Source organism: Fundulus heteroclitus, chromosome 19, assembly GCF_011125445.2.
Source record: "Fundulus heteroclitus isolate FHET01 chromosome 19, MU-UCD_Fhet_4.1, whole genome shotgun sequence".
In the NCBI taxonomy this organism is placed as follows: Eukaryota; Metazoa; Chordata; class Actinopteri; order Cyprinodontiformes; family Fundulidae; genus Fundulus; species Fundulus heteroclitus.
The window spans coordinates 22,729,166-22,756,935 of NC_046379.1; the positions used below are offsets into that span (position 1 = coordinate 22,729,166).

Here is a 27,770-nt window from a genome sequence, read left to right on the forward strand (position 1 = left end):
ACTTAATAAGATAAGTTAAGAAATTCCTTTATTGTCCCACAGTGGGAAAATTCAAGAGTAACAGACAGAGTTACACACTAAATCAGTAAAGAAAAAACAAGCTAATGTAATCTAAAACTAAGTCTAATGCAACAAAGAATGAACTTATGAAAAAGGCCAAAATAAAAGTAAAAGTAAAACCAGAGTAAGTATTGTACAATTATTGACAATATAGCTTATTCAGGTAAAAAATTATATATTCAAGTTAAACAGAGGATAAAACAGCAGCTGATCGACACGTCAGAAAATATGCAATATGCATGATTGTACAAGCAATGTCTTGTAGTAGCTGTGACGTTGCTACATTATATTATGCATATTGCATATAGTGTTATATATTATACAATAAAGTTGCAAACACAAACAAAAAATCTGTTACTTTTGAGAACTTTAAAATTTTCTACGTTATTTTTTACTAACAGAAGTAATAAATCCCCATTTTGTCTACTCAGATGTGAAAAGAACTCCAGAATTGGTGAGCAAAGGCGTTTGTCCTGGAGACCTTACAGCCTATGATGGTCAGAGTTGGATCAGGGATGGACCCGGCGGCTCCATCAGTGGACCAGAGCTCACCGAGGGCCCAGAGAGCAAAGCCGGGCTCTCTGACAGAGACAACTCCTCTGACGAGCTCAGCAGCAAGTTCCGCTCTCAGTGCCTTCACTCCTCCTCGTCCTCTTCGTCCTCGTCCTCTGCCTACGAGATGGCGCACGCGCCGAGCTCTCCTGGGCTGACCCTGACGGCAGCCCCCACAAGCCCCCACCTTTCCCGCTCGCCCTCCACCAACAACCCCTTTCCCATTTCTCCTCAGCCTCCGGGCCATCAGTCAGGCACCAGCATGACGTTGCCCAAGGTACGAACTCCGCTCACCCCCAGAGACAGCATCCAGCTGGTCAAGAAGCACTACAGCCAGCCACAGCCCACCCTGGACAGACTGCACCAGCTCAACGTCAGCATAGACATCACCACGCCGTCCTCCGCCTCCTCCACCCTGAAGAGCACAGCCACCGCCGCTTCGCCGTTCTCTCAGCTCGTGGAAGAAACGGACATCGACGACGGGCTCCTTGACAGCATGGAAGGGGTGGTGGAGGGGACGGAAGCGGAGGAGCTGTCTCAGGACGGGGTTTCCTTCGTGGGACTGGCAGAGGAGCTGGAGCAGTTGGATCCGGAGATGGTCAAGCCACCAACTCCTCCTCTGCATCGCTTCCCCTCATGGGTACAGAGCAACCTACGGCTAATTCGATTGTTAGCTGCCGAGGTTTAGAGAAGACTAAGTAGAATTATCCTGCTGATCAAAATGTTAAGACTGGGGCAAAAAAGAATGGGCATTTTGTTCCCCTGGATCGCAACCAGGTTTTAGGTTAAGCTTCAAAATGCAGGAAGGAAAAAAAATGGAGAATAATCGCAGTGGAGTTAAACTCAAACAGATGTTCAAAGATTTAAGAATATAACCCCCAACCTCCCCCCGCCCAAAATCAGGTTTAACTGTTAAAAAGAGGTCTTTAGTGAGAAGCTTGACTGCTCTTGTTGATCCTCTACCTAAACAAACATGTTTAGGCATTCCTGATGCAAGCATTTAATGAGGGACACTCGATGCAACATCTCAACATGCCATTCATGCTTCGTCAGTAGCTCCATTACTCCATTGAAGGAAGAAGCTTCCCACGTCATGATGGCGCCTCCTTCAAAGTGCTTTGGAGAAAATGCCTCCTGTAATGTTCCCAGTGAGCATTCTTTTTGTTGAAAAAAAAGTCTAAATAATGTTTAAATGGTCCACAGAGGTCTAGGCTAAATTAGTCGGGAATTTGGTTTAAAACACAATGGTCTTTTTCAACTTCTAAGATGTTTATTAAAAGGTTTTAGCCAGTTTTGATGTGCAAACTAAAAGAAAAGGAAAAACAGAGCAACAGCAGCCAGCCTCAGAATCATCTATCTTCAATTACTAATTAGAGCGTTTCTAACTGAGCTATCTGACAAGACACTCACATTCAGGTAAATAATATATAAGTCCAGGACGATTTTTTTTTGCTGCACAAATGCCATCAAGCTAAACTTGGCCTCTGCAGACGTGGAAACGACGTGCTGTCAGGTCACGTACTGAACAGCTTGATTGTTTAATGAAACAGGAGATTAATCTGTCAGTACAGAGTAAACATGTAAATATCATCTTCTCTTCTCTGTGATATTTTTACAGCAATATCACAACTAAAAATGTAATGAACTGAGTTTCAATTTATGCGTTCTGACACTCTTTGAATGATTTACAAACTTTTTTGTGGTCCTTTCCAATATGTAAAATGAAGTACAGGTATAGACTACTTTATTCCAGGCGGTTTTCTTAGTCCAAGCATAGATGAAATATATAGGCCTACATGACTATGTTTACACACATCATCGACTCGTCTAAACTAGGTTAGTGCATAGCTTTAACACCTAATTTAAAAATTAAAATGAGGTTTTAATGCTCACCTGGGTGGAGAGCCTCAGGATCAGCTAGTTTGTCTGACCATAACATAAAACTGCCTTTCACCTTTTAATGTCTCGCGTGTTTTGCTCACATGGAAAAGTGCATGAGGAGATGCAGTTAGCATCAGTAAGGGCCTTAATTGGAATCTGGGATCGGCATTTGTCTTTACAAGTCACATCCTACAGCTCCGGGCGGGTAACAATTTCTTCAGAGCAACCTCTTGAACCTTTTTTGTCCCAAACCTCTCAGGAACTAATGAGAAACCTAAGATGAATGTCTTGCTGTGTTAAACCTCAACAGCAATGAATCATTAGGAGAGGCTTTGCAGAAAGGCGTTTTACCTTTACCACCAAGAGGTTGTGACGAACATACAGTGAAAAAAAAAAACACACACACACATTTTTTTGCACACATTCTGACCTTTTAAGGTTACAACCTGGTTTTGATCCAGTAGCACAAAATGATCCGTCTTTAAATTTCTCCCCTGTCCTTAGGCGTTTGTCCAGAAGGGCATAATAGAGAAAAAGATTCCAAAAACCCCAACCTATATTTTTAAGGTTTTCTATAGAAAGAGTGGTGGAAATGAAGCGGGAGTATTTCTGATTGTGTTGCTCCCTGCAGGAGAGTCGGATCTACGCTGTGGCAAAATCAGGAATGAGAGTATCGGAGGCCGGGGCCATAGCCAGGGGCCCTGGACGAGGTGAGTGCCTGACAACTGAACACAAGAATCTTCCTCTCATTCATTACCACGCTGATGCTATAACAGTAATCAAACACAGAGTTTGATCCTTCTGTTTTAGTTGTTTTTTAACCCTGTGTGTGCTCATTAATGTGTTATGGGCTCCAGCGGGGTTGCCTATGTGGGAAGTGAGTCAGTAGTGACGAGACTTGTCATTTAACTGATGCTTAACGTGCTGAGGTGGCTTTGTTGGCACAGTCTTTGGTGCTTTTGATGTCACTTCCTTTGGCCTTAGGCTGCTCTCACCTGTGCAGGTGTCTACCCCTCCCCCTCCCCCCAGTGGCTGTCAATCTTAAAAGAAGGGACGGGGAAGAAGAGAAAAGTTTGGAGCTGCTCTTTAATCAGCAGCAGCGAAATTACACAGTTTGGGTGAAATAGCTTTTTGTCAGGGCTTTCTTGCACCCAGAAGCAGAAAGAGTACCAAACCAATATACTCAAGAAAAAGTACAGATACTTTGATGAAATTTTACTTAAATACAATTAAACTAACAGTTTAAAATGTTATTCAAGCACAAGTTAAAAGTACCTCATTAAAATTGTATTTTATGTAAGTTACTTTTTCATGTGGTCTCAAACTGTTTTTGATTAAATGAGCCATCTTAACATCCTTCTCTGACACACCAAAGCCTCCAAATTCTTCACTACATCTATGAATCTTCTCTGCGGTCTTCCTCTTCTTCAGAACCTGGCAGTCCTGATTTTCATCACATTCTTTGTCCAATATCCCTCACATCTAGTAGTTTTAATTGACCGACTCCAAACTAAGCACCCGATTCTCTGTTTTCAGCAGTAGGGCAAAGCTAAACGTTGTATATACGTATATTGAAATAACAAACTCAGGCATCAGTGCATAACTCAATGGCCACTTAAGAAAGAAATTGTGACGGTACGGTCTTCAACTCGAACATGAGCTCATCTGGGAAAGTTTTTAATGGAAGTTAGTCCAGTCAGGAGGAAGAAGTCAGGAGAAATGTTGCCAAAGATATAACAGACGCCGTGCAACACAGGGAGTTAAAAGCGCTCCCTGGCAACCCTGATCACCCTGCAGTTCACCACCTCCTTTTTAATTCAATAAACTAGATGATAGATGTTGTAATTTCTGCTGACGATATTACCATGGCATGCATGTTTTATGTAAGTACACCATGCAGTGGTATTTGTACTGAATCTTTGTGTTTCCTTCAATGTTATTTTATTTGCATTTTGAAATATTGACATTTGAATTATGGTAACCTGGAAAATTTTGCGAAAAGGTGTTTCATGCTCACTTTTTTCACTTTTTTGAAAAACAGTAAATGCGCTAAAGAAGAGATGGAAACAAATTTGTCGAAAATGTTCTGATGTAGCGATCATTTACCTGACATGGCGTCTTCCTGCATGTTCCCATAACCGCTGAAAACAGGGCTGAAAGCAACAAGTACGTGTGGGCCGACGAAGAGACTCGAGCATTTCTTGGTCTCATCCATGAAAAAATGAAAATAGCAACACATTCATCAATGTTCCATTACTGATCTGTGGTCAGCGCTAGTTTGTAACCTCCACATTATGTTTGTTATAGCCGACATCAACGTATGACAATATTACGCTTTGCATCGCCTAGGTAACTTGCTACAAACCAGTAGATGGAAACACATCTGATTTCACTTTTTCTTTCTTGCAACATTAAAAAATTCACTAAAAATTTGCATGAGAAGTGGATGAAAACACGGCTAATGTAAGGCACTAAAAGTTTCACTTTTTCGCTTTTTGTGTTTAAAGCGTAACTCACCCCAAAATCTACTTCTTTCTTTTTTTTTTGGGGGGGGGGGGTGTTACACTGTATATACTGGACCTAAGGATGCTACTTTAATGTCACTGTGCATTTTTTACATTTTTGTGTAAGACTGTTTAGTTCTGTCACATTTGTCTGAAAACCATCTTAGTGCTGCCCTCTTAGGGTTGAACAGTGGTTACTGCAGCTGAATTTTTGTATTGTCTCAAACGGTACACGCTTTTGTGATCAAAGCCCCGCATTCGGGTATAGAAGCATCTCAGTCAGACACATTCCCTCGTGGCGAGTCAGACTCAGAAGTTGGATTTGAGCATTGAGAGCATTGATCGATAGTGTTTAATGTTTATTACTGCTTTGAACGCTAGCCCTTGTTAGCAATGATGCTGCTAACATCACTTTACCACACAGAAACTGCACCCATTCTGTCCTCCACTGCCTCGGCAGTGCCAGCCGGCTTCCGGCTTTGCTGAGTCAGCTCCTTGAGCCAGCAGCTCTAACTGATAACACTCTGGCCCGCTGGGCTTTACAAAGCCTCTTTTAGGGTCTCTTGGCAATGCCCACTTTGGTGGCATTTTTTCAAAATTTGTCTGGGGCCGGCATTATGGTTTGCCATCGGTGTCAGTTAAAGTATAACTGGCACCATAGCTATAAAACGTTTTCTAAGGAAACCTTCCATTACGTCACCAAAACTCTCTGTCTACAGATAGTTTTCTTTCAACAACGCAAAAAAAAAAGGTTTGTCACTAATGCTTCAACTGTACTGGTTGTAAATGAATATTACACTATCTGTCACTCATTTTGCTCAGGCACTGAGGAAAAAAAAACAAGTTGCAGCCGAAGCTAGTAATTGCTTCTCTGTTTCGTCTCAAGAATCCCTGTTGCAACCATCCACCTGTCCCCTCTTTATAGAGTGCGTCCATCTGACCCTCTGTAGATTATTTTTCAGGATCCCAAGACACTCACAGGAAGAATATAATCCCTTCAATCAGTTCTGGGTTTGCCCTGAGATCTCCACCCGGTGGGACTTGCTTTGGGAACTTTCACATGGATTTATCAGGAAGAATCCCTGAACCACCTCATTTGACTCCTTGCAGACGATGCAGAGGCCACTACTCCTCCTCCAAAGGCTGAGCTCAGCCGCACTACAGTGGAAGCTCATTTCAGCTGCTTGTCTCCAAGAATATCAGCATTTCTTTTAGGAAGCTATTCATCTGATATCCTTCTAATCTTCCCCCTAGCAAAGGAAGCCATCTTGAATGTTTTGCCTCTCTGGAAGCGAGTCCATGCAGCAACACGAAGAACAGTGACACTTAAAGCCTCTTTATGTAATCTATGGCCACAGTGGTGGCTATTTAGCTTCTAGTGTTTGTTTTAAGTTTCAAATGCTGCATGTGGGTTCCTTTCTACTGTGTGATTTAACAGAAAGATTTCTAATAAAACTTTGTAATGTTTCAGGCTCCATCTTACCCCAGTATCCTGCAGCCGGTCCTTTCACACAGCTTATCTATAAGAATATCAGCGTTCCAGTCTACACCACACTGAAAGGGGTGAGTACAATGCTACATGTGTCTCCTTATCACACAAAGTTCTCACTGTTTCCAGCTTTCATCCGAGTCCAGCGATTTATCTCACGGCTTGACGAAGACGGGGCGCCGTTGGCATGAGAGCAACTTTTAAATTTAGGATGTAATGTTTCCTAGAAAGCCACTCAGATCAGCAGCGTGCCTCTCCCGGATGATGACTCCGGTTCAGAGGACGACAGCAGCTCTCTGGCCAGTTTGCGCACCTCCATCCTGAGCCCAGAGAGGAAAGGCAGCGTTCCCGGGAGCCCCCGTGCTGTAAAGAGAGGTGAGGACAGTGTGGAGAGTTCAGGGAAAGCTTTCATGTAATGCAAGCATGGTGACGTTGCGTTTCTAGATCACTACACTGCAAAAAGAGATATTTTTTTCTTGAAATTAGTGTATTTGCACTTGATTTGAGCAGGTAAATAAGATAATCTGCCAATGGAATAAGATTTTTGCACTTAAAATAGGAACAACTCATCTCCATCATCTTATTTCAAGTGAATATATCTAATTATCCTATTTTAAGAGTAAAAATGCTAATTCCATTGGCAGATAATCTTGTTTAATTGCTCAAATCAAGGACAAAAACACTAATTTCAAGAAAACCTTCCTTACTTTTAGTTGCCTTTTTGCAGTGTACATGAAAATATGAAGGGTTATCAACTGCAACTTTCAATGAATTCAAGTTAGCTTGTGGATAACAGCTTTTTCCCAGCAACCTTTAAAGTAACACCCTCCATTACTGGCTCTGGGTTTTTACAGATTGTTTTTATGAGTGTCAGCAGTGTATCAGTCAAAACTCTGTTGTTCCACAGGTGTGTCCATGTCCTCCATCAGCTCTGAGAGTGATTATGCCATCCCACCTGATGCTTACTCCCTAGACAGCGACTACTCTGAACCTGAACACAAAGTCCAGCGCACTTCATCCTATTCCTGTGAGAGTACCGGGCCAGTAAGTCCACTTTTGCTGGGCTGCTTCCCAGCCTTGAGCTAAGCCAGAGCAGTCATAGAAGTCAGGAGAGTACAGTTTGATGTGACAGGCGAGCTGGAATGTTTCTTTCTCCTAAGGAGACGCTGGAGAAGTCGGGGTATCTGCTGAAAATGGGCAGTCAGGTGAAAGCCTGGAAACGTCGCTGGTTCGTCCTGAGGAACGGAGAGATACTCTACTACAAATCTCCTGTGAGTTCCCTCTAGCTTGACCGTCTGCTTATCTCTACCGCTGAAAATGTTACAGGAATAATTCTGATATTTTGTTGTTCTGAGGATGGCCGCTGTAAAAACAAATAAATGTTTTTTCAAAGTTTCATAAAAAAATTAAAATCTGAAACGTGGGGGGGGGGGGGGGGTTATTGCCTTGATCTTGGGCAGAAAGCAATAATAGCTGCAAATCATTTTTTGTAAAAATTTCACATCTAGTGAATAAAGTTTACAAGCAAACAGAATAGCTCAAGCCCAGTCTGATTGGATGGGGCACTCTGTGAACTTTCTGGTCTTGCAACAGATTTCCAGTTTAAGTTTAGGCTTTGACTGGGCCACCGTAAAACATGGTCATGCTTTGATTTAAACCATTCTACAGTAGCTTAGGGTCATCCTGCTGGTAGGTGAACCTTCGTCCCAAGTCTTTCAAGTCTTCTGGTGCCTTTAATTCATTTTCTCCATTAATAACCCTGTATTGAGCTCAATCCATCTTCCCAACTATGACTGGCCTCCCTGTCTTTGCTCAATAGAAGCATCCCCACAGCATAACACTGCCACCACCATCTTTCATGGCATGTGTGGTGTATTCAGGTTGATGTGCAGTGTATTCTGCATGCAGATCGGGAACTTCAGTTTTTCACTTCTTTAGTTCTTCCACGTGTTTGCTGGGTCTTCTACAAGACTTTTGGCAATTAGCAAACACGTTCATGCTTCTCAAGTTTTTTTCAACGATAAATTTCTTCTTACCACTTTTCCATAAAGGCCAGATTTGCAGAGTGCACGATTAATAGTTTCCCTGTCAACAAATTCTGCGACCTGAGCCGTGGATCTCTGCAGCTCCTCCAGAGGGGCCAGGGGCTTGTGTGATTAATTATCTGCTTAACCCAAATGTGCGTTTAGGTGGACAGCCATGATTTGGTAACGGTTTGCATATGTGCCGTACTCAGCACTCTGGGTTCAAAAGGCTTGGAATCTGTTTTTTAATCTAAGCCTGCTTTAAACATCTCTACAACATTATCTCTAAGCTGTTTATTTTCTAACATTTCATTTTGGTGCAGCAGACTAAATGGACACGGTTTAAAAAAAAGAAAATATTAAATGGGGGGGGCTGAATCTTCACTTTTCCGGGTTTTAACTGTAAAATATGTCAAACTAATTTATCTCTTCACAGTTATGCTTCACTTCGTGCACAGCAGTGGAAATATTTTCAACAGAACCATATGAGCCTTTTCGTACGTTGTGCTTCTGTTTTTCAGAGTGACGTAATCAGAAAACCTCAGGGTCAGATTGAGCTGAACTCATCCTGCTGCATAGTACGTGGAGAGGGAGCGCAGACCTTTCAAGTGAGTGGAAACACATTCCCTCTAAAAAGACTTTATTCATAGACTCCCATCATGCTGCTGCTGAGTGTTTAACAGCATAGAAAGCTAATCTGGGAAGATCCAGAGTTGGGAGTTCTGAAAAGGACAAAACTTGAAAATGTGTGGAAGTCTGGAGTAAAGTTTTACTGCTGCATACCAGAGAACCACGGAGAGATGGCATCAGTTAAAGAGTCACACTGGAATGTTTTCGGAAGCTGAACCCGATCTGCACTGAAATCCAAAACGCTTTCTCATTTAGATTCACACTTTTACCGGCAACTTACTTTTCCCCCTTTGGCTCCTATCAGCTGATAACGGAGAAGAAGACCTTCTACCTGACGGCGGACTCCCCCAACATTCTGGAGGAGTGGATCAGGGTTCTGCAGAACATCCTGAAAGTCCAGACCAGCAGCCCTATTGCTGTGGAGACGAGGGCAAAGCCCATTGTGAGAGGCTGGCTTACAAAGGTTAGAAGTGAGATTTATTTATTATTTTATCATAAAAAAAATCTCCATTTATGCATATCGTTAGGGTAACAGATATGCATGCCAGATACTGCCTGATATACAGACGTTTTCTTCACTGAGGTTGGGGAAAAGTCTACAGAGACCGAAATCTAGGACAAACTCTTGACAGCCTTCGTGTTCAGACATGGCCACAGGGCTAGGATCTGCTGGAATGTTACCCTCCACCCTCCTGCTGTTAAAATAGACACTTCTTCAGGGTGAGCATGACGGGTCTGTGGCAGATGAGTGACAGCCCCAAGCTGAGACGATGGCGCTCACATCCTCTCCCTGACACACCGAAGGGTTCTGCGAGGCGGCTTTGATCTGCGGCTCGTGACACGACGGGTAGCTCAGACATGGGGAGGTTCCGGCCCTGAGAGGACAGTTAAACCACGACGACCCCGTCGGATGGAAGCGCGGCAGGCTTTGTCTGGAAGGCGTTCGTATTTCTGCAGAGGAGCCCCCATCAGACAGCGACGTGTGGTTATCATCTCCAGCTGCATGCCTTGTTTATGTTGCGTGTAGTGAAGGGGGAGCCGCGTTGATGGCCTGTTTTCATCTGGCAGGTATTAGTTGTCACCTTCCCTTCAACACAGACGGTCGAGCTGAAAAGGTCTGCTTGCCCGATCACAGACTGCTGGGACATCTGCGGCTTGCGTGTATAAACACCCTGATAGATATATGTCAGGTTCTCTGAAAAATTTAAATAAAATCACCGGTACAGCATCTTGAAAAAGTATACACATTAATGAATTCCTCTGAAAATTGTTGTGCATCTGTACTCAGTCCCCCCCCCCATGAGTCAGTACTTTGTTGAATCTCCATTTCCTGCAGTTACAGCTGCCCCCCTCTCTACTTTGGTCACTTTTACAGACAGAAGTTTCTTTGCAAAATAGCTCGAGTTCATTTGGATGGAGAGTGATGGTAAACATAGTGTTCAAGTCTTTGAATTGCATTTAAGCCTTGCCTTTGACTGAGCCATTCTAGCAGTTCCATGTGCTTTGATATAAACCCACCCATTGTAGTTCCAGCTGGACCTTTATAGTGATCATTCGTGGTTGAAGGTGAACCTCGGTCCCATTCTCAAGTCTTTTGCAGCCTCAAACTGATTTTCTTCCACGCCTGACCTATATTAAGCTTTACCAATAACCCACTTCCCTGCTCCCAACAAAGGAAATGTACCCCCCCCCCCCCCCCAGCATGATTCTGCCACCATTCTTTTTTCAATGCAGTAGCAAAACAACAACAAAGTTTTGGATTAATTTAACCAATTCTAAAAGGTTCAAGCAGTGTCAGTATGCTTGCAAGAAACTTGAAAGAAAGGACTCATTTTACAACTAGCCAAAGCGCCCAAGCTTTTTTTTTTTTTTTGAATGAACCTTTGCTGTGTGTGTTTTCTCGGAAAGGTCAAGCACGGACACTCGAAGCTGGTGTGGTGTTCTTTGGTTGGAAAAGTCTTCCACTACTTTCGCAACCAGGAGGACAAGGTTTGAGATGTTGAAATGTCTCAGAATGTTAGTGCAAATGCATGTCCCTAAGCTGTTTCATGACATTTGTGCAATTACGTAGCTTTTAAAAGCAAAAAAAAAAAAAAATACATTTGGGATAATTTATTAAGTCCAGCGTGTTGGTGCCTATCTGTGTGTTGCAGCTTCCTCTGGGTCAGCTGCAGATGAGGGAGGCATCTGTGCTGGAGGTCGATCGCTCCTGCGATTCAGACGAGGACTACGAGGCAGGCGATCGGGGATTCCTCTCCTCTCACTGCACCCTAGTGGTCCAACCCAAAGACCAGAGTCCCACTTACCTCCTCATTGGCACCAAGCAGGAGAAGGTAGCGGAACAGGAGCCTGAATTGTGAACTACAATTTATTTTTCCTCTATCTGATTGTTGACAATTATGTTGTTTTTTGTACAGGATACATGGTTGTATCACCTGACTGTAGCAGCTGGTAGCAACGCAACGTTGAAAGTAGGCACAGAGTACGAGCAGCTCATTGGTAAACTCATGGATGTGGAGGGAGACCCAGGTGAGAAATTGTTATTTAACTATAAGGAATCGGACTTCTTTTTTAATCATTTGGGTCATTTTTGATTTATGTGGGCGGGAGTTGAAAGTAAACATGAAAGCATGGAGGACTTCTGGATTTAAACAAATCCTGTTTAATTTCTATGCAAAAGATTGACTTTTTCATTAGATGTTAAAGATTTATGTCTTTGAATTTAGGTTGTAGTCTCCCCAAGCTGACACTAGAACAACAAAAGCAAATGACAATAAAGTTTTGATGGAACTTAAGGAACTGTCCAAAATGCCTTTTGATTTAAAATGAGTTTCTTAATAAAAAGCCTTACGTGCATCTCGTAGCAGAGAGGCAGTTGACCACTGTTGGATCAGATAGGCATCAACTTTTTCCACGGCCCTCCTTTATGCTTGTTTAAATTTACACGGAAGCTGTGGTTTGTTTCTTTGTTTGCCTTCCAAAGAAATTGGTCAGCATTTTATGCACTTGTACAAATGCAACAGACGTCTTTTTAATAAATGAGCTAAACCTGGTCTTCACAAGGCCTTTAGAAATAAACTTAGTAGCAAACAATGTGTTGTTGTGATTCATGTTGTGCGCTAGCTCCAATCCCTGCTGCAGACTCTGTTCATCAAAGCAGAGCAGCCACTCATTTATTCTTTTGTCAGCTGTTTTCTGACTCATCGCAGCTTTGAAACGCCATCTTTGCTTTGTCTATGTAGGTTTACATCTAAAAGCATGTTCCTCCTTGTGTTTTTTCCCAGAGTCTGTGTTGTGGAAGAGCGAGGCCTTGAGCTTCTGTAAGGAGGGTCTGCGCTTGCCTCTCACCACTTTGCCGTCTGAAGCTCTGCAGACCGAAGCTCTCAAACTCTTCAAGGTCCGTCTCCGAACCACTCATCCAAATGCTTGTTTCTTTTTTTTTCCCAGTCCCACTTATCTCCCCCCCACTCACCCCATCGGCTCTTCTGTCTATATCTCTTTCGTTTTGTCCCTACTGTAGCGTCTGTGGCCCATTCTATCTTTTCCCTCCTGCCTCTAAAATAGATCAGACGCCAGCGCATCAAGACTGTGGAAGAGAGATAATGGTCTTGATTATCTGCCCTGATTGAGGCCAACTGTTCCTGTGGTGTGTTTACCCCCCCCCCCTCTCTCTTCTTCTTTAAGAAAAGTCATGACAGGTCTGGGCCTTTGGAGAGTGGCCCCATTGCATGTGGGAGGGACGGAACGAGGGACACCAAAATGGGATCAAAGCAAAGCCAGGAGATTGTAGGAGGATGGAAGTTCCTTCTTCCCTCTTTTCAACTCTCTGACACTTAATGTGGCCCCTCAGAAGCCCCCCACCCAGAGATGTCAATGTCTCAAACCCCCACTTGCTCGGTTGATGGCAGAAATGATCGGCTCTGTCTTTGACCAGCCAGCCCTGAAAACTGCGCCCAATGCAAACAATGACTCAATATGGAGTGAACGACAGTCTTTTCAACGTAAGCTATTGAAGTTTTAATGAACCAGTGGAGACTGATGAGAAATATTAAATGAAGTCCTTGTTTTCCACCGTCTCAAACAGGGGCAGTGCCTTATTAAACTTGCTTTTAAATGTGCTGCTTCCATGTATTTCATTTTCGATGATTTGCAAACGTATTTGAAACCTTTGTGCTCTTCTATAGCTTGTCACGTTGTAACCACAAAGACTTATTATTTAAGTACTGGGGGTTTTATGTGGTAAATCAATGCAAAGTAGTATAGTCACTGCACAAAGAGAGAGAAAAATAAGTAACATTTTCTAGAGATGAATGTATTTGCCCTTGATTTGAGCAGGTAAATAAGATAATTTGCCAATGGAATGAGTATTTTTACCCCTAATATAAGATAATTAGATATACTGCATATAAGTTGGAGAGGAATTGTTCCTATTTTAAGTGCCAAAATCTTATTCCATTGGCAAATAATATTATTTACCTGCTCAAATCAAGGAAAAATACTCTAATTTCAAGAAATAATTTCTTATTTTTAGTTCAATTTTTGCAGCGTTATCGTTAAGCAGGAGAAAACCTATTTATTGAACATTTTAACAGGTTTTGTTTTAGCCTCCCTTCACTCTAGTACCCTTAAATAAAATCCTTTAGTCCTCCAATAGCCTTTAAAAATGCCTAATTGGTAAATGGAGTCCACCTGTGTGTAATTTAATCAACTGACGAATCACGGTGTAAATCCCACAGTTCTTTGAACGGCTCAGAAGTTTCTTTCGTTGAAAGAAAGCAGTAGGAAATCCAGTTTTCCACAGCCCATGTAGTAGAAACGGCAAACACATGAAAGGTGTTCTTGTCACATGATATTAGAAGTGAACTTTTTTGCCCACATGCAGTGTACTGTGTGTGGTGGAAAGAGACCCCAGCACATCAGCCTCAACATAGCATCCTGATAATGGAAGATGGAGGAGGCAGCATCATGCTGTGGTGTTGCATTTCTTCAGCAGTGGCTGGACAGGAATGAAATTGAAGGTGCTGCCGTAGATACATTGGCTCAAAGCGTATTCACGTGCTAGAGTGGCCCGGTCAAAGTCCGGGAACTAAATGCAAGCGAGGACCTGTGGCAACGCTTCACCTTCACGGACGCTGACCATCCCATCTGACTGAGCTTGAGAAATGTCGCACAGACAAATGGACAACCGTTTCAGCCTCCCGTTGAGCATAGCTGGCAGGCAATGTGTGTGTGCTGCGTCCAAGATGCGTCTGCTTACGTGCCTTTGCGTCTTCCCACTGTTGGTTGATGGGAGTGTCTTTGTTCCCTCTCCGCAGTCCTGTCAGCTTTTCATCAACGTGCTGGTTGAGTCTCCTTCTGTCGATTATCACACGTCGCTGGCCCAGAATGCTCTGCAAGTGTGTTTGACCCACCCGGAGCTGCAGAACGAGATGTACTGCCAGCTGATCAAGCAGACCAACCGCCGGATGCCTCAAAACTACTCCCTCACCCAGGTCAGCCAGATGTGCAAAAAAAAGAGGTCATTCTGGGGTTTTTTTGTGGGCAAAGGTGTTAAAAAAAACATATTTTATTTTCTTTCTATAGTGTTGGCAGCTGCTGTCGTTGTGTGTGGCACTGTTCCTCCCACAGCAGCACTTCCTCTGGTACCTGAGGCAGTATCTTCAGCATAACGCTGATCCCAGGTGAGAACTGATCCCATCCCAGTGCAATACACTATAAAGTAACTGAATCCAGCTTTTTTTTGGGGCACTTGTTTTTGAGTTCTTTACTGCATCACTGTCTGTTTTCCCTCGCCACAAAGGACTGAGGTGGGGAAGTATGCTGTATACTGTCATAGATCCTTGGAGAGAACACTACAGAACGGAGAGCGGGAAGCGAAACCTTCCCGGATGGAGATAGTATCCATCCTGCTGAGGAACCCCTACCATCATTCACTGCCTTTCAGCATCCCAGTTCACTTTATGAACAACACTTATCAGGTACCAATACGCTTCCAAAATGGCGGTCACAGTCCCTTAGAAATCTGTCCTGTTCACATAGCATGCAAAAACAGATCCTAATTGCTCTATCCACCTTATAGAACAGAAACTATATTGTGATTTGATAGTGTGAGTTACATGTAGACTTTAAATCTGCTGCTTCCACTGGATCAGAACTCTGCTGTCTAATCCTTGTCCAGAAGGGTGCTAATTTGTGGTATTTTGGGGAAGAATGTTTATCGCCAGTCCATCGCACCCTGGACAGGTCGCTGCGATGGACTGGCGACCTGTCCAGGGTACCAGCACCAGGCACCAGCAACCCCTCACGACCCCATGAGAGATAAGCGTGCATAGATAGATAATGGATGGATGGATGGATGGATGTTTAAAACATTTAAAAGTAAATATATATCCCCCTATATGAACTAATTCCTCATCACCACTTTAACATTTATTTGAAAAACAACTTTTATCTTAAAAAACGAATTCTAGAAAATCATGTGTGTATATGTTTAATTAAATGCAGTCTGTGGTGCTATTCCATGCAGACGACACAGTTATCTGGTCATTTCAGATGCATTCAGACACTCGGAGACAGCGGGCATGTCTCCACCAGTTTTACACATCTAGAGACGGAAATTATTGCAAGATGTTCTTTACAAAATAGTTCAAGCTCAGTCAGATAAGACCCCTTCCCATTAACTTCCTGCGTCTGAGAAAAGCCTTCCCACAGCAAATTGCTCCCACTAGAACTCTCTGGCAGAGGAGATATTGCATCTCGAGGAGACACTCTTGGTTTATGTTTACGCGTATGGCAGAAACTTTTATCCAACGCAACTTACAAATAAGTTAAATAAAAATAAAGTGAAGCCAAAAGACAGAAACCACTTAGCTTTCTACTGTGTGTAATTGCCAGTTTACGTGCATCTCGTAGCAGGGAGGCAATCACACAGTTGACCCCCTGTTGGATCAGACATGCGCTCTGATTGTTTGCACAGGTTGTTGGGTTTGACGGCTCCACTACAGTGGAAGAGTTCCTAAACACACTGAACCAGCGGATCGGCATGAGGCGGCCCCAGCTGACAGGGTTTGCCCTCTTCACCGATGATCCGTCTGGCAAAGACCTGGAGCACTGCCTGCAGCCGTCAGCCAAGGTAAGACTTTGAGTTGTTGGCGGAGGTGCACGAGAGGGTCCAATGTTTGGTGTTGTTTACTTAAACTACAAGAGGGATTTGCAGTAAGTGACTTTTGTTTACATTTGTGTTTGCATCATTAAGAATAACTACACCGAGAGCCAAATATGTCACAACACAGTAAATAAGTAATTTGTTAAGTAGCTATTATCCCAAAAATGTAAAAATTCATTAAATATGTAACCAATATGTTTTAAATATGTAACTAATATATATATTAAATGTGTCTGTAGTAATACAAATGTGCCCATTTACCAAGTAAACAATACAATTCTAAATGTAAATTCTAAATGTAAAAATCATTAGAAAGAAGTAGAATTATGTCACTATTTAATAGTTACTTTTCCCCCATAAAATCATTGAATCTGTCATTAGGACTCATGAAATAGACCTTAACATCTGATTAAATAACCTTCACAACAGCTCTGCACCGCTGTACACCAACAACCACAGACATTATATACGTCGGCACCTCAAGGATCGGCGCTGCCTATTCGAGCCAACGTATCAGTGCAGCCGCCATCTTGGATGGGTCCCTCATATTCCTCCAGTACATTCATTTGTATTGAGAAAGCTGTATGCCCAACTAAAAATAATCATTGCTCCTCATATTTTTACCCAGTTTTCACATTGTTTGGTTTGTTACAGACGTCAGAGATGTTATGATACCTGATGCTGTTACATATTAAAAATACATGTTTTCATGCTGAAATACCCCTTTGCTCTTTAACAAAGACATATGTTGGGTGCCCTGGTGGCGCAGCAGGTAGCGCGACCCATGTACGGAGGCCTTAGTCCTTGACGCAGTCGACACGGGTTTGACTCCGACCCGCGGTCCTTTGCCACGTGTCTCTCCCCTCTTCCATCCCCCTTCCTGTCAGCCTACTGTGTTAAAAAGCGAGCCACTAGAGCCGCAAACCCCCCCCCCCCCAAAAAAAAAAACAAAGACATATGGTATGACATATTAATACATGTATAAATTAATAAATTTTATATTTTAATAAGGAAACAAATTTGATTGTTCAATTTAATTTATTTCACTCACACACATATAATCTCGAGCCTTTTGTACACACCAACAATTTTGTCACATTTTTGCATGGACATTCATGTGCACACAGGTTTTTTTAAAGGCCTGGAAAAGCCATGATTCAAGTTTCCAGGTCATTCCAGTGTCTTAAGCTCCAGCCCTAGTTGCAAGCAGGATAGCCTAAGACCCTTGAAAAATAACTGTTTTGCACAGCTTCTTGCACGTGCTTACACTCTGTAACTCCAAGGTATTTCATGTTGCAATGTTATGCAGCTTTAGTTTGTGAGAGACCAAGACAACAAGTTACATGACAATAAAACGACGATTCTCAATTCTGAATTGGGTTTCTGCAATGTGCTCCCTGAGGTGCTGTTTTTAGACATCTTCTGAACTAAGCTCAGCCCCGATGAAATGGTGACCTGCACAACATGATCTACTTTCAATACTGCGTCGGTAATTGCACCCGTAAGATGCTCAAAATACGAGCCTAGGTGCTCCCCCTGTATTTACCCCCTTTGGCTCTTGAGTCAGCCTGGAGTAGGAGAGATGGGGGTGACGCAGGATGCGCTCCAGCACATAATGAGGCGACTACGTTTATGTCTATGCCATCAACCATGTGGTAGCAGTGTTGGCCCCGCCCTCTGACTTTGATCAGAGAGCCGGACAGGTAACATAAATTATTCATATGCTACAACACAGAAATGTGAAAAAATACTATTAAATAAAATATATGATAAATGCTTTTATATAAATAAATAATACAGATTTTAATGATTGTCAAGTTTAATTATTTACTTTGGGTTGAGGAATGTCTCAGCTTCCATTTGCCTGTGACTTTGCTGCGGATACACCTCAGTGAGAACCAATAAAGGATGTTTTTGTTCTATTTCTGTTGTATTGTATTCCATTAAACTGGTACTTTTGGCTTCAAATGAGCAGCAATCATCTGCATTTTGTGGGGTAAAATTGCTTAGCCATGTTCAGCAACCACACAAAAATGCAGAGGACAAATTTCACTAGAATGTATGAAGTTGCAATGACAAACAAAGATGAATGTTATTTTATACGAAGGCTCAGGATGTCTGCCCGGCTCATTTCTGGAGTTGTTACTGCCACCTGCTGGCTGTAATTTAATAATGAAAAATGCCAATTTTACAGTAGGCCTGTTGTGAAAGCTGGCTGTTATTCGTTTTCTTCAGATCTGTGATGTCATTTCCAAGTGGGAGCAGGCTCTGAAGGAGCTGCATCCTGGGAAAAATGAAGGGACGCGCATTGTTCGGCTAATCTACAAAAACAGGTATCTTTTGTGATTATAACGGGAAGAGCATCATTCTAAACTCTCTGGGTTCTGAAAACCCTGTCTAAAGTGTAAACTGCAGAATTAGCTCACATGTACTTTATTCTATTCAAAAGTATTTATCCTTATGGATCTGTTTAAACACCACCGTTTTGTTAGTATTTTACAGTAGACTTCCTTTGAAACTCAGATTTCTCTGTCTGCATGTTAACATAGGAAGTTAAATTTAATTTATTATGCAGATGAAAGGTCAAATCTTTTGTAAGAATATTATTTTTAGAAGGTGCGCATGCCTGGACACATCAATTAAGATCATGGAGATGGATTCGGCGAATTGATGTGATGGTTGATTCTAGGAAAACAAGTCTCATCATAATGATGCTTCCCTCCTGTCTACCAAGGCTGCGTTTCAGAGCTCAGGTGAAAGGAGAGACGGAGCGAGAGCGCCTCCTGCTGGTGTACCAGGTGAACGATGAAATTCAACAAGGCCTCTTCCCTGTGAACAAAGAGCTGGCTCTGGAGGTGGCTGCCCTCATTGCACAGGTCTGGATATATATCTGGTGATGTTTGAGCAGAGGCCATTGATATCCTTGTTTCATGCTGTTATGTCACAACAACTAACTTGCACAATTGTGAAGTGGATGGAAAACTAAACGAACTAAAATCTACCAAATGTGGCATGCTTTTAATTTCAGTTCCCCTTAAGCAATATATTAAAGGGACACCACTAACAGCTTTGCGCTGCTACTATCTTAAAAATGTTGCCCATATTTTCTACAGCTGTTTGAAAATATTGGGTATTTAAAATAGCTGCTCTTATAATGTTCAATGTCTGCTTCTTTTTTTCTTTTAAATATCGAAATCGTTTTACCTCTTAGGTTGAACACGGGGATTTTGAGCGACCATGCGTGTCCCTGCCTGCCGGCTCGCCTCAGTCTAAATCTCAGCTGATTCTTCTGCAAGCCTTGGAGCGCTTCTATCCAAAACGCTACAAACAGGAATGCACCACCGAGCAGCTGAGGTGAAACAAACATCACTAACCTTAAGGAAATGATGTCAGTTTTCTGGAATCTTCCCTGTACCAGCCTGTGATACAGTGAAAGATCAGATTCATTTGGAGGTCTTTGTCGCTTTGCTCCCTTCAGAGATCTGACCGAGCGTCTTGCCTCCAAGTGGTCGATGCTTCGTGGGTGCAGTGCGTCTGAGTGCGTTAGAATATATCTGACTGTGGCACGGAAATGGCCCCTGTTTGGGGCTAAACTCTTCAGTGCAAAGGTATAGTTTTTAGTCTCACTCTTTAGTTTTCAAATGTTTTCTGTTTCTGCACTTTCTGTTTTAATGCATTAAAACTGTCATTCTGAAGATTACCTACAATCCCCTTTAAAGTTTATGACATATATATGGGTTCATTTATAACATATAACCATAATTTCTAACAAACAGAATGGTTCAACATTGCCACACTTTTTTAACTATATAACATTAATACAAATATAAATGGCTTTTTGCCCGACTCGTACCTGCAATCAACTTTTAAATAGCTATAAACCTCATACGTCAAAAATAATATAAATCCATTAATATTAAATACAAACTTCAGTTACATTTTGCACTTTTTAGGAGTTTATTAATTCATCATTATTCATCATGCGGCTGGCCACAGGTACAGAGCAAACAGCAGGGGGTGCTGTTTTCACATTTACATTGATTTAGAACAGGGGTTCTCCAACTTTTCGTGGCCAGGGACCCCTTCGCAACAGTAACATTTTTCCAAGGAACCCTTTAGATTCCTCATGCTGATGGTATTTTTAAATTAGGAATTATGTATGTTTTTTAATATATAAATACACCTAATATTAGAGATTTGGTGGCAATTAGATCCTCATTTTCAAAGCCAAACTCGATGTAACTGTTCTCATACTTCCTAATTTTAGCTGATTTGGCTTTTACCTTACTTGATGAAGTGGACGGAGTTAAATATTTGTCCAATGTGTTACTTAGCTCAACCCCGACGCATCCTCAGCAGTGCCTCCTAAGGCCCGACAACATGCGTTTCACGGACCCCCAACCCGTGCTTCACGGACCCCGGAGGTCCGAGGAACCCAGTTTGAGGGTAGCTGATTTAGAAGGCCTGTATTTTCAGGACAAAAAAAGGCAAGACTGTTCTTGTGGCCCCCTGCAATACCTTAACACCCCCCTAGGGGGTACGCCCTATTATTTGAGAAGTACTGCTTTAGTCTAATGGAAAAACAAATATATGTTACAATGTTTGATGCTGTGATCTTTAGGAGAATGACACGTGTTAAACAAATTGTGCTGGTTTCGTCTGTCCACAGCCGGTTCCTCCTTCTCCTGTTGACCAGGGACAGGTGTGGCTGGCAGTCAGTGAGGACGGACTGTGTGTGCTGGACGGCACGATGGTGAGTCTAAAGCTGTGTGGAGAAAAAAAAACAATATCTAGCACCACCTACACTAGAAAGTCTTTCTGAGGTGACACATTCAACTGGGAAGGAAAATGATTGTTAAAGCTGTGCTGCACATCTGGCTCGGCCACAGCTGCAAAGCTGTCTTGACCCTCCGGTCTGGGAATTATTTTCATACAGCAGCGTGTCAAGAACCAGAAATCCAAGAGAAAATAAAACGGTCTGCCTCAGAGTCGACGTGCTTGATCCTGACAGACGCCAGTTCCCAACACGTTAGCTGTGTTAACACAAGCTCTGTAATGTTCTGCAGCCCATGTCGATCTGTTTCATTCCCCAGTCTGGCTCAAGTGTGGCTCTTCATTTCAGAATCCCAGAGAGAGACACATGGTGAAAACCGAGTCACGCTCTGTCATGCTCAGTTTAGCGCACAGAAAAGCAAAAACTGGAGGGATTTCCCAAACAAACCCTAGGCTCTGCTCCATGCTCCTGTTTTGCAGCATGTTTCACATCAGCTATGTGTTTTTTTTCTTTTCCATGTATGTATTTCAGCACACCTTGTTCATGTACCCCTACCATTCCGTGATCACTTTCGGTGGATGTCGTGACGATTTCATGGTGGTCACCAGCCAGCAGAGGGAGTCCGGAGTTGGGAAGAAGAATGTAGAAAAGCTGGTTTTTGCAATGGCTAAACCAAAGGTAAGTCTGCTGTGTGCACTATAGGAGGTTATTTTTTTTCATTTTTTCTGAATTGGAAAACAGTGTTATACCTCACTAATAATCATGCTTTTTTTAAAGGTACCAATAGTTTGTCTCCCTAAAACTTCAGGAGTCCCTTAGTCGAGTCCCCAAAAAGCTGTTTTTACGTTCAAACACACAAACCCTTATCATTTATTTTGTAAATGATTTATGCTACAAAAGGTCTTGTGATAACATGCATCTCGTTTCTGTTGAGGATCTCTGAATGCAGATTAGTTTGTAGAAAGGTTATGCAAAAATGTCATCATTTGTTCTGGCAGCACTGGTTTGGAGGTGCTGCTTGCAGTTTGTTCTCGATCCGTTTCCTGAGTGGAAATTCTTCCTTGTGTGGTGTCTAACGGGAATTGTGAGTTCGGTCAGGGGTTCTAAGAGGACGTCGTTACAACACTGACAATTGCTTTTGTGGGAGGGAGTTATGAGTACTTGAGTTCTGGTAAAATATGCAACGTCCAAGCCAGAAAGACTTTGTTGTTGTTCTTGCTACCCTGTGAAATTTGTCTGTCCTTCCGGAATATGTTTAAGCCTAAAGTCTAGCTTTCTTCCACTTTGTTTTGATGCGACCGTTTGATCATTTTGGTGATAACAATTTTGCCCAATCAATATTTGACCTAAACTTACAGAATTAACTTTGTAACCAAATGACTGTGCTTTTTAACATCAGTATTCATGTCATAGCAGCATGCAGAACTGCATTCAGGCTGCTGGTCTGAAGCGTAGCAGATCATAGCAATCAGAAAGATGGGGAACATCAGCAATCTTTGGCTCCTCACATAAGGAAGGTTTCCTACCCATTGCTATACACCAGGAATGCTTTGCCCAATGTTGCAACACCACATTAATATTGAGTTCTTCAACCTGAAAATGGTATCGCTGCCTTCCACACGTCAGTCACAGAGACCTAAAGTTCTCTTCTTAAACCTGCCACTGCCGCTTACGGGTTGATTATATTTACCTGCATTTAATAGTGGTGGGTCCTAACTTCCACCCCTTGTGATAGAATAATGAGCCAATTCAAGTTCTCACTATACTGTTTTCTAAGAACATGTATTGTTTCTTTTGTATATACATATGATTATATTCGGATCACGCATAAAAAAAAGTATAACATGTAGAAGACAGGAAATTATGTTCAGGTAGCTGAAAAAAGGGCATTTAATATCATTCAAAATATAGCTTTACAGATTGGCTGCTTTAAGGAATGGCTTTTTGAAACAGGCAAAGGATTAAGGGAGAAAAACCGGCGTTTTCATTTTGATCTGATGTCACACTGCTCTTTGTTAACGAAGAGAGCAGATTTCCTTCTGTTTTTGTGCACAACGTCTATGGAGCTTGAAGACGGGCTCACGTTACCTCTCTAGGCGATTGTTACGGGGGTAACTTCATTCCTGATGGAGGATCATTTGGGTTCCTCGGGTTTTTATGGTTTTAGCAAACGTGACATGGCACCTCCCTGGACTCATGAAATGCATTCGTGTCACAATGTTAAAGCCATCAGGTCCGGTTTGATCCGTCTCACCTTTCTCACATCTCAGATACTGGAGCTGACTCTGCTCATGGCTAGCTACATTAACCACTGGAACCCCACCGTCCCGTCGTCTTGCCACCAGCCCCTCGGCCAGTGGGATGTGGACAGCCGGCACTTTCCTGCCATGAACTACACCACCAAGGGCCCAACCCTACTGTAAGCAGCAGCAGCAGAGAGGAGTCATGACTGCAGTTACTGTGCACTTGGGCGCACAACATCCTGAGTTTTTATTCTTATGGAACATATCTTTTTTTGTTGTTGTTGTTATTCTTAACATCAACACTGAGATTAAAAGTAGCAGGATGACTCCTGTTATACGGTTTATTTCTACAAGAGAGTATTACAATCAGCTTTTCTTCTTTTTTTCCACTTATTTTATTTATTACGGCTATTGGAGGTACTGCTCAGATTTCTGTCTGTCACTGCAAATATTTGCCGTAAAACACATGGATGTGACAAACAACATTTTATTTTATAAAAAGTTACTGCTTGAACATGCAGGCCATGTAGTGGCATGTGGTGGGAAAATGATCAGGAGTATCAATTCCCCCTTGAACTTTTCCACTTTTTTTCTCACGTGACAGCTACAAACGACATGTATTTTATTTGGATTTTATGTTAGGAAACAACACAAAGTTATTCACAGTTGTAAAGTCCTCTGAACTAATCAGGCGTATATGAGCGCCATCATCATGTCTAATAAAATCAGCTTGGTCACAGGGTTTGTTGCTATGCAGCTGAATAAATAATTTGATTTATTTTCAGGATCTGATGTTACTTATGTAATATTCTAAAAGCATGTTTGTACTGTTCCAGCTGATTAACATGGATATCCTTTTTATTGTCTCTAAAGGAGTATATTTTATTATTATTTTCTAATGGCTCACTTTACTCCTTTGCCGGCTGTTTTACTGGGAATTTGTTTCAGTTAAAAACTGTAAAAAGCAACATCAGTACTGATTTTCTGATGTTTTTGGAGATGCTGGTTCTTCTGGCAAACAAAAACAGCAGCCAAAATAGATTTTTGCAATCCGTAAATGATAAATTATTACTCTGGAATTAAGCAGCATATTTGGTCAAAGGAGTTGTTTGAGACTTGAAATGTACATTTTAGGACTTGGGTTTGACTCGGGACTTACATGTTTTTACTTTGGAGTCGACTTGGGACTTATATGTGTTTACTTGAGACCAGCAAAACCACCATTTTAGTCCGACTTTGGATTTATACTAGGATTAGATCACACAGATCAACTATATTTATGTGACTTCTCAAAGCTCAGGATTTTATTTTGGGGTATCAGATTAAAGGAGGCTTTAATAGAAATGCAAGTCACGTTTTTGAGACGTTTATATTGAAAATGTTTAGGAAACCATTTATCACTTCCATTCTTTTACATGACTCTTTGTAACAAAATGTGAAAAAGTTCGAGGGATGTGAAAACTTTTGCAAGGTACAGTAGTTATTTGTCTCAAATACATCGATGCAGTCATATTATCACTCGAATTGAGATATGGAATTGGTTATGGCAGATAAAGGTAACTGATAGTGTTTAAGCTTCTATTAAAACATGAACTCTCTTATCTGCCAAATTAACATAAAGGAGTAAAAACTGCCTTTTTAACAGGTTTCCAGTTTACAGTCTTAAGAAACTAATGATGATTCAACATTTTTTTTAGTTCTTTGAGTTTATCAGAGTTTTGGCATAGCCCAAAGTAGGCCTTACAGAAATAGATGGGGTGATCATGAACGATCACAAGGGTTCATAACAAACCATGAGATAGAGCAATTAGCCTCCCACTATGTGTATGGAGTGCAACAGAAGACTTGTGCCGTTTTCCTGTGCTGCAGTCACTAACACTAAGACCACTCACATGCTTCAGTGACAGTTTCTACGAGGAGCTATCAACCATTTGAAAGACTTGAACCGCTTTGGATAAACCACTGTTTCACTTGTGTTTTTATTACTAATTTATTTGTTCTGTAAGGATTTGGGACTCTGAAAAGGTTTTCCATGATTGCAATGTTTTCATTAGAGGACCTCCATGCAGGCTTGCTGGGGTAATTTAATTACAAAGTATGTTTTCTTTGTTTGATTTTTGTTGTTTCTGTTACGTTGCTTGTTCACATGTGAGGTAATAAAGTAAATGGTACGATCCCTAAACTTTGAAAAGGTATTTTTTTTTCTATATGTTGGTCAGAAATAATTTTGCCACCTATTGATCTTTTTACAGGATGGCTCCACTAAATATTCCCTACAGTGCCTGCCACATTTATTGACACTCCCTGTGTAGTCAGCTTTAAAATACATTCATCTTTTATTGCAGTAGCATAATATTTTCCTGAAGAATGTAAAGAAATAGAACATTTAGCTGTATCTCATATTAAGCAAAAAGTTTTTTTTTTAAGAAAGTCACAGTGACACTGTAGTTGGTACATTTAACAATCTGTTGAGAATATATATTTTTAATATTACTTTTTCAGTTACTCAGATATTCCAGGACATTATAATTAGCAATGCCTGACTTTGTTTCCCTGCAGTGTCACCATGAAGTGACACAGTGTCCCGTTTCTTTTAGACAATAGTCACTAGGTCCGGTAGTGAACTGTATTTCCCTTCCCGCAGCACATTTTGCTTTGCTGCACTCAAAGCAGCAAGTAATGTCTTGGAGTGACCAAACCCACCAATTCTCCATCAACATGCAAGCCTATTGTGATTGATGCCAGAGAAAAAGCAACCTTCTCTGTCCTTCTGTCATAAATCATGTGTGGAGTTTTCTCAGCTCTACTGACCTCAAGTGAAGCCGTGTGCTTTAGTCAGATGAGACCAAGATGGAGTTTTCCAGTAGCAAACATTTCCGATGGATCCAGCCCATTGTTAAGTGCCATGGAGGGGCTGCCGTGCTGTGGGTCTGATTCCCTTCCACAGGCATTCTTGGGTATTTGAAATACTGAAAGATGACCAATGAAAAGGGGTCATCTTTGGGGTCTTTTAACAGGACATTTGGCGTAATAAACACAGAAAGGGTTCACCAGACACAAAGTTACCCTTTTCTTTGGTCACCATACACCTAGATGCTAAAAGGGCCCAGGACTCTGGAAGTTTGCTTTTCAAATTGGAACACGAGTTACAGTGGTGTTACCTGGGCTTTACCAATACTCAGAATAAGATTTGGTGTTTAATTATTTGCAAGCCAGTGGCTTCTGAAACAAAATATTTAAAGTAAACTAGGAATAGAAGCTAATAATGTATCTCTCACGTTCACATGAATGTGAATGTTACATGTCCACACAGCAAGTTGCTCTTGTGTGAAAGGTTTAAAGTGTTGCAAATGGTCAAAAGTGCAAACCATCGGTTTTCATTGCAGCTATCACTAAATTTTATCTTCAAAGGGGCCATATTGGATTTTGAAGTTAGATTGATGAGAAATCTATTATTTTCCCACTTAGATTTCCAACTTCAAGGAACATTTCTGCAAATTTTCCAAACGTCTAAACTTGGAAATTCACAGAAGTTGAATGCATGACGCAATATCCTTCAATCAATTCAACTGCTAATTTCTACTTTCTTTAGGACATAAAATATAGATGTCTAAGACCTTTGAATAATACTCTGTCAAGATGGTGGTACTTTGGAAACTTGGCACTTAGTGTCTGAACACCGTTGTTCTAGATATATTGTGCAACTGGCATAGTCTAAAATGTCGGTCTCTTGTGAAATGTTACAGGGCAAACTAAATGCTGTCCTATTAGAAAGGGGGGGGGGGGTGAAAGCAGATGTTTCCAGTTTGAGATGAAACTAAAAGAATAAAAGGTTAACTCATTTTAGGTCTTTTACACCTTATTGTAAGGTAATGAGACTAAACAATAAGACAGTGTAGCACTGATTATATTTTTTTAATTTGAAACATTTTTTCAATATACAGTACTTGAACTATTGTAGTGAAAGGTTTTGGTGATAGGTTTCACTGTATTTATTCCTGAATAATCCCTCAAACGATTTAATAATTTAGACCTATTACACTTGTACTTCTTATCATGGAAAAATGTAGTCACATTTTGTTTGTTTTTAATGAATTAACTTATTTTCTAGAAGCAAAACAGACAGTTGTCTCTACGTGCCGTTTGCCAGTAAACACTCAAAATTCACGAAACTCTTCATGCTGTAATTATTCCTGAAGGAGAAAACTATTTTATTAATTAATCTTTCATATTCTTTTAATAAATTAGCTAAATAGTTACCCAGTGTGCTAGTTATGCATAGCCTTTCCTGTACATGCTTTAGTGGTGTTGAGGTTGGACTGAGGGAAGCTGTTCTGCTTTTTCATAACCGAGAAGGTCAACACGATAATGGCATTTTCCTGCCAAATTTAAGCCATAAAAGCCTGCTGTAAATTTAGCTGGTCTGAAGCTCTTGTTGTTCCTAAGTT

The 27,770-nt window shown here is 41.5% G+C and overlaps 1 protein-coding gene across 2 annotated transcripts in view; it reads left to right on the forward strand.

Annotated features, from left to right (window-relative positions):
* The window catches only part of plekhh1 (pleckstrin homology domain containing, family H (with MyTH4 domain) member 1), a 47,954-nt gene extending 22,441 nt beyond the window's left edge, over positions 1-25,513 (forward strand). For both annotated transcript variants that reach the window (XM_036150642.1, XM_036150643.1), the window contains exons 8-30: positions 492-1,252; positions 3,125-3,203; positions 6,469-6,560; positions 6,714-6,861; positions 7,394-7,530; positions 7,647-7,757; positions 9,032-9,118; positions 9,445-9,603; positions 11,049-11,129; positions 11,294-11,473; positions 11,558-11,669; positions 12,425-12,537; positions 14,456-14,632; positions 14,724-14,821; positions 14,941-15,118; positions 16,117-16,272; positions 18,541-18,638; positions 19,040-19,181; positions 19,517-19,659; positions 19,784-19,913; positions 20,975-21,058; positions 21,611-21,757; positions 23,350-25,513. In XM_036150642.1, coding sequence (XP_036006535.1) covers positions 492-1,252; positions 3,125-3,203; positions 6,469-6,560; positions 6,714-6,861; positions 7,394-7,530; positions 7,647-7,757; positions 9,032-9,118; positions 9,445-9,603; positions 11,049-11,129; positions 11,294-11,473; positions 11,558-11,669; positions 12,425-12,537; positions 14,456-14,632; positions 14,724-14,821; positions 14,941-15,118; positions 16,117-16,272; positions 18,541-18,638; positions 19,040-19,181; positions 19,517-19,659; positions 19,784-19,913; positions 20,975-21,058; positions 21,611-21,757; positions 23,350-23,502 — 3,566 coding nt within the window. In that variant the 3' untranslated portion in view covers positions 23,503-25,513. The remainder of the gene's footprint in view (positions 1-491; positions 1,253-3,124; positions 3,204-6,468; positions 6,561-6,713; positions 6,862-7,393; positions 7,531-7,646; positions 7,758-9,031; positions 9,119-9,444; positions 9,604-11,048; positions 11,130-11,293; positions 11,474-11,557; positions 11,670-12,424; positions 12,538-14,455; positions 14,633-14,723; positions 14,822-14,940; positions 15,119-16,116; positions 16,273-18,540; positions 18,639-19,039; positions 19,182-19,516; positions 19,660-19,783; positions 19,914-20,974; positions 21,059-21,610; positions 21,758-23,349) is intronic.
* The last annotated feature ends 2,257 nt before the right edge of the window (positions 25,514-27,770 follow it).